At 40.7% G+C, this 7,234-nt stretch overlaps 1 protein-coding gene across 5 annotated transcripts in view; it reads right to left on the bottom strand.

The window, feature by feature from the left end:
• The window catches only part of LOC122531276, a 142,882-nt gene that overhangs the window by 36,815 nt on the left and 98,833 nt on the right, over nucleotides 1–7,234 (bottom strand). For 3 of the 5 annotated variants that reach the window (XR_006307239.1, XM_043659082.1, XM_043659083.1), the window contains one exon: nucleotides 2,211–2,272. The exons of the other annotated variants lie outside the window; for them this stretch is intronic. Coding sequence is in view for 2 of the 3 variants with exons in the window: in XM_043659082.1 (XP_043515017.1) it covers nucleotides 2,247–2,272 (26 nt within the window). In the remaining variant the exon portion in view is untranslated. Of the gene's footprint in view, nucleotides 1–2,210; nucleotides 2,273–7,234 lie in introns of those variants that run through there. 5 annotated transcript variants of the gene reach the window in all.

The raw sequence follows: 7,234 nt of genomic DNA, 5'->3' as shown, positions 1-7,234 counted from the left end.
ATGCATTTTGATTGTGCTATTGATTTAAAAATTACTAATGTAATAAAATGATATCCTTTCTATCTTGCAGAGATTTAACAAAAGAAATAATTAGACATAATTTATTTATATAGCGATCGACTAAAGCAAATTTAATTTTTGTAACGCGGGGAATCCCTGCATTTTACTTTTATGATAGACTGATGTGCATTTTGATTGTGCTATTGATTTAAAAATTACTAATATAATAAAATAAAATCCTTTCTATCTCGCAGAGATTTAACAAAAGAAATAATTATACATAATTATATAGCGATCGACTAAAGAAAATTTAATTTTAAGAACGCGGGGAATTATCTTCGAGGAATTCCCCGTTACGCAAAGTCTGCTGCAACAAGAAATAACGCAACGCAAGTAACGAAAGACACACGTTCGCAAGAGAGAGATCGCGCGGCGAATTCCATTCGCAAGATCAACGATATTGCATTTATAATCACTTGCAAATGACAGATCGCATTGCAAGTTGAGGCAATTTTCTTACGAAATTCTTCTTGCATACAGAGATGACAAGCCGTTCGCTGCAGACGCCTCTCTCCTCCTCCTCCTCCTCCCCCCGTGCCCCACGGTTGCAGAACTTTATTTCCCTCGTCATCGTCTCAAATTGCTCAACTCGCCGGAAATCGATATTCACGGATACGATTAAAGCGAACCGTCCAACAGGAAAGAAACAATGAAAATCGCGACGATCCCTCGAATCTCGCTCGACGATGAATTCCCGTCTCGCTCGACCCATTAAACGTCACGGATCTCTTCACGGCTCGCGATCTCTCGATCTTAAAATCTCGTCGAATTTCCACTTCACTATTTTCCAACGATTCTCTCGTTGCCCTTGGAGTTAACCATTTCACTACGAGCGCCGGATATATACGGCATACATTGACGTGTTTGAGCAATCACATATCAAAAGTACATAATACACTTTGTCGAGCTCGAGAGCTTTATTCTATTTCTTTTTCTTTTCTATTCGACAGTGGAATGTTTATACTATAAGCTAGAATATTTATAGTTTCTTAATCTACTGCAATTCGGGACAGTGCGGCTACAAGTGTAACTATTAATCTCTTTAAAACTTAAGATTTCGATTTAGGTTAGGTAGCTGTTAATCTCTTGAAAATTTTAAGGTTAGGTTTAGGTTAGGTGGAGGTTTAAGTTAGGTAACTATTAATCTCTTAAAAATTCTAAGCTCAGGTTTGGTTTAGGTTAGATTTTTGTTGGAAAAAGATTGATGTTTGAAAAAAAGGAACGTTCTGGACCCTTGCGAAAATGTCACCAGGAAATTGAAAGAACTCCAAGCTTAGGTTTAGTTTAGGTTAGGTCAAAATTTAAGGTTAGATTTTTGGTTGAAGAAAAGAAACATTCTAGACCCTTGCAGAAATGTTACCAAAAAATAAAAATAAAAAATTCTGTATAATTATAATTTATATTTATACAACTATAATTTCAAACTGGTTCGGAAAGAGATTCGTTCAATGCGTACGCTTTTGTCGATCTCATTCAGTCGCGGCGCCCCGGAAAGGATTAATATCGTGTCAATCTCCTCCTTGTATTCATCGAAACGAATAATTCCGAAATTTTATTGTTTTATAATTTGACAAAGACAGTCCTCCAACTGAGGACAGTCCAGACGAGACCAAAAGTGGCCTTTTTACCACGAGAAGGACGAAACGACCTGATAATTTAATTACTCCGTACACGCTAAATTAATCCGCGATCTAGATTTCGCAAGAAACCCGGCAATTCGTCGGGGGTGGTAAATCGAGAAGCTCTGAAAGCGAGGAAGCGGACAGCCACTCCGAGAGTGCGTTACAAATAGGCTTAATTAATTACAGAACAGTCGGCTGCGAAATGACTTGACGCGGTGGCTCGCGTTATCGGCGAGAGAGGCGACGCGTACGCGCGGCCGCGCGCGCGGACAAAATCGATGGCCCTGGACGATGCTGGACGTTTCCTCTCGAACGACGGAACATATCGCGAAACGTATGTCACCTATTCAACGACTGACAGCCGACTGGCGCACTCCAATTAAGGCTAATGACTTTACGCGCCCGTGCACGTCCCCTTACCTTTAATTGTCACCTCTCTGCTCTGCCATCTAGTTCCTCTCTTCCTCTCTTCCTCTCTTCCTCTCTCTCTCTCTCTCTTTCTCTCTCTCGCTGACTCTCTTCTTTTTACCTTCTGCATTTATTGTTACTCTTCTTCTTCAACAGCTAGAGAGGCCACGACTGATAATCACCTATAATACAATAAAATGAATTGTAGAAGTCTATTTCACATGTATGTAAATACACGTGTAGGAAATTTGTGTAATTTTTGACACACGTATATGTTTCATAGAGACATATCCATGTGTACCATGAACCGAAACACGCAATGACAATGAGAAAATCGTCGATGATTTAAAATATTTCATCAGTCATCATTCTGAAGATCAAAGTTTCCCCTTTACAACAAAACTTGCTGTACGATGTTCCCTTTTTCATCGATTTACTGAGCTTTGAATGTCAGGTGGAATGTGTTACGATTCCTTGAATTTTCGCTGACACTCAAAGTTCGATAAAATCGCGAAAAATGAAAATTGGAGAGAAAAATGGAGAGGCTTCAATGTTCAAGACCATGGCGGACTTAATTGCGAGAAGAACTTTATAATTTTTCTTACACGTGTTTGAATTTTGCAATTTTCGAGGGAGAGAAGAAGTGTTTCCTCACATTCTTGATCCAGTTACATCATAGTTGGCTAACTGGCGGCCTGCCCCCACTTTCCCCCTCCAGTGACTTAGCAGGGAAAGAGGGAGGCTCACGTGAGGCGAGGAAATTTCAACGTAGTGGGGAGACCGATGCAGTGGAGGGGGTAGCGCTAACGATCAGGAAAGTAGGGGAAAGTTAGCCAGCTCTGCGCCACATAACGTAAAATCAACCTCACGGCTGTACAAAATAGCGGGTCCGAGCTTTCAAATAAGTGACCAGTGACCCGTTATATCGTACATCTCTTTTTTACAAAGTCGCATCAGTTCAAATTATCGACATTCAATTTTTCATTGTCATTGATACACTTATACTTTTCTGTTCATTGTTTCAATAACTGAAATGAAAGAGTTCAAATAATATTTATCAAGTTACGTTCAGGGGGATTTTTCGTAAAAAGATCGGGAAGGTACACGTTCAACAGCGTCGGAATCGATCGTGTTCCGAGGCGTAATTTTCATCACGGTTTCAACGACGCTGCCTGTTCATCTTGCGCTCGGCGCAGTTTGACCTCTCGTTCTCCGTCTCGCTCTGTCTCTTTGACTCTGTGTGTGCGTTAAGCTGCTAGCGGATCAATTAGTTCACGATGTTTATTTGCACAGACGAGGTTTACGTTACCGCGGCTGTTCCGAGACTGGCTGAGGATTTGTTGCGTGCCGTAATGAATAGTTCCAGCGGATCGTTTCCGCGAATGGGTATCACCGCTTGATGGCGCTCGTTTCCTACTCTAACCGATTCTTGATTAGCCAATCTTGAAACGATTTCAATCAGCTATTTCGTTAATCAATCTTGAAATTAAACTCCGGACAATGATTAATCGGTCGGCTTTGAAATTATTTCAGTGAATGACTAATCGGCCAATCTTGAAATTATTTCAATCAATTATTCGTTAATCAGTCTTGAAATTACTTCAGCCAATGGTTAATCTTGAAGTGATTTCAGTCAATTATCGATCATGCTTTTGGCGATAACAAGATAATTCCTCGAGTTGAAAATACAGGAGTTTATTTTTAACGTTAACATTCTGAGATAATTCCAAGAGACAGTTGGAATGAAAATGTGAAAGCAATTAAAATTCGTTTGAAGATTCTGTCCTTTGATTACAGTTTGCAATTGTTTATTCTATTGTCTAAAATACTTCAAACAAGTCAGCGTTCAATAATTACGTAGAACTATACGTGTTCCTCGCATGAATCGAATCGTTAAAAGCAACAGTTTGAACAATCGTTGACCTACATCACTTGAACATCATTAAACTCGAGAATAAATATCATTAAACTGCCAAAATAAATCGCAAATGAAGTTTGTTCGTCAAAAATGACTTCACCTTATTACATCTATGATTTGCGTATGATTTATTCGGCTATATTCAATTATTAAATCATATAATCGCAGTAATATTCAAAATGTCGATGATATCCAACTGCTAAGACCTCGACCATCACGAGGAGATCCAATCGCCAAAAATCGCCCGAAAACAAGCGTGGCAATGTTCAAAATATCGATGATGCTCGCCAGGTGAGCATTAACCCCTTGACATCAATAATTTCAATTCACGGTCGTTTCCTTTGATTACGAGAGCCTCGAGCTCGCCGATGGGGCCTGGTATACGACACCCAGTGGCATTTCTCCTCTTCCATGGCAGGATTGCGCGGTACAATGGCCCATTACATAATGGAATACAGACGTATGGCCAGCGCCCCCATAATGCGCCGCTGGCCGGCCAGAAACTCGGCATAGCGTTCCAGGGTCCTCGCCGCTGCATCCTTCGGACTACCGCAACAAGGACAATGCGACCAGGTGTGCGTGTATTCGTGGAACTTGCGCGCGACAGGCGCAAGGGCCGCCTCTCGACGAATTTGCCGTCCGAAACGACCGATTGTCACGTGATGTCTCCTTGCGATCTTTTAAAATAGTCCGACGACTGTGGGGGAAACAGTTTTGTTTAACCTCTTGCGCTGGAATGACGTGCAACGCTCGTCGAGAACTTTTTGCCCGAAAATTGCAATATTTCTAAGTATATTCAAGTACAACCCAGGCAAATAATAAATTTGTTAAATCACTTCTCAATAATTTTTCTATCCAGCGACGAATCATTGTATACGGTTACTCGTTGTACAGTTTGGTCACTCGTTATGGTCCGCAATCAAGTGGTTAACCTCTTGCGCTGCTACGCACGTCGAGAATATTTCGTCCCAAAATTGCAACAATTTTCTTAATTTTAACTATATTTAAGTATAACCGAGGTAAAACAGAATAATAAATTTATTATACTTCCCAATAATTTCTATCCAGTGATATCATACCGACGAATTTAAAAAGAAAACGACGAATTATTGTATACGGTTCACTCGTTATGGTCCACAATCAAGGCTTGCGCTGGAATGACGTGCCACGCACGTTGAGAATATTTTGTCCCCAAAATTGCAATAATTTTCTTAATTTTAAGTATATTTAAGTATAACCGAGGTAAAACAGAATAATAAATTTATTATACTTCTCAATAATTTCTATCCAGCGATGTCGTACCGACGAGTTCAGAACGAAAGCGACGAATTATTGTATACGGTTTGGTCACTCGTTATGGTCCGCAATCAAGTGGTTAACCTCTTGCGCTAGAATGACGTGCCACGCACGTCGAGAATATTTTGTCCCAAAATTGTAATAACTTTCTTAATTTTAAGTATATTTAAGTATAACCGAGGTAAAACAGAATAATAAATTTATTATACTTCTCAATAATTTCTATCCAGCGATGTCGTACCGACGAGTTCAGAACGAAAGCGACGAATTATTGTATACGGTTTGGTCACTCGCTATGGTCCGCAATCAAGTGGTTAACCTCTTGCGCTAGAATGACGTGCCACGCACGTCGAGAATATTTTGTCCCAAAATTGCAATAACTTTCTTAATTTTAAGTATATTTAAGTATAACCGAGGTAAAACAAAACAATAAATTTATTATACTTCTCAATAATTTCTATCCAGCGATGTCGTACCGACGAGTTCAAGAGGAAAGCAATAAATTATTGTATGCGGTTCGGTCACTCGTTATGGTCCGCAATCAAGTGGTTAACCTCTTGCGCTAGAATGACGTGCCACGCACGTCACTAATTTTTTGCCTCAAAATTGCAATAGTTCTTCAGTTCTAAGTATATTTAAGTACAACCCAGGCAAAACCAAATAATAAATTTGTTAAATTATTTCTCAATAATTTCCATCCAGTGTTATCATACCGACGAGTTTAAAAAGAAAGCGACGAATTGTTGTATACGGTTCGGCCACTCGTTATGGTCCGCAATCGGTTGCCAGCGTTACAAGTGTTTAACGATAAAGTAACACAAAGTTCGAAGATTTCCGTCGAGAAAGCTATATATATACGTCTATTTGTAGACAACCACTGTACTCGAACGCGAAAATATCAGAGGTACGAAATACCAGAATGAGAGGGAAAAGAAACGAGAATGGGAAAGTTATAACACTCAGGCCGGGGGAAAACGGTCGGCCCTAAGCATCCAGCGAGCAACGAACGAACGAACGAAGCGACAGGCGAGACTGCAAATTGTCACGTCACCGAGAGAACGTCAGTCCAATATCGCGATGCCAACAATCGTCGAATCAGCGCGGCAGAAACGTAGCGAGCATACGTTCAATAGTTCCCGGGCCGCCTTGCAATTCAACGCGGCTACGGCCCGAACCCGAACCACTTACACGTCTCTCTCTCTCTCTCTCTCTCTCTCTCTCTCTGTGTGTGTGTGTCTCTCTCTCTCTCTTTCTCTACGCTCCGCTTAGATCCTCCTGCGTCTCGTTCTATCCTGATTATTCCTTCGTCCGTTGTGTGTCCGTATAACGATCTCGAAACTCGTATCGGTACCTGATTATCATCGTTCGCCAGCTCTTGCACAGTTCAGGCCTCTTCCAAGGCAAGAACTATGCCTCGATCGTCCGAGCATCGTCCGATATTGTGAAAGTTGTGTTATGCGAACAGCAACGTGGATTGGCTGAGGAGTTAGACCTCTGGGTTAGAGCTTGTGCCTCGTGACCCGTGATTTCCGGAGAATCCAATCGACTATGCTTGTGTCAACGGTCGTAAGAGGAGACTACTCTAAAGAAAATACTGATTAAGACCATCAACACTGAACGTTCGTCACTCAACGTCAAGAAACATGTATATCTGACGTTATAACGAAGGAATAAACGATAATTTCACTTCAAGTCTTGAAACTTTATTTTTAGACGAGATTTAACCTTTTCCAACAAGTGACGATTCTAAATATTCGAAATGCGAATAGCCCTCGAATCTTCAAGCCTTCGAGGCACGATCGAACGTTTCGTATAATTATTTTCACTCGTTTCAACAAGCTGAATTATTGGCTTTACGAACGAAAGTCAAGCGAAGATTCAAAATATTCGAAATGCGAAACTTCAAACCCTCGAGATACGATCGAACGTT

Source organism: Frieseomelitta varia, unplaced genomic scaffold, assembly GCF_011392965.1.
Source record: "Frieseomelitta varia isolate USP_RPSP 00005682 unplaced genomic scaffold, Fvar_1.2 scaffold_380, whole genome shotgun sequence".
Taxonomy (NCBI): Eukaryota; Metazoa; Arthropoda; class Insecta; order Hymenoptera; family Apidae; genus Frieseomelitta; species Frieseomelitta varia.
This window is presented reverse-complemented; position numbering and strand designations above follow the sequence as displayed.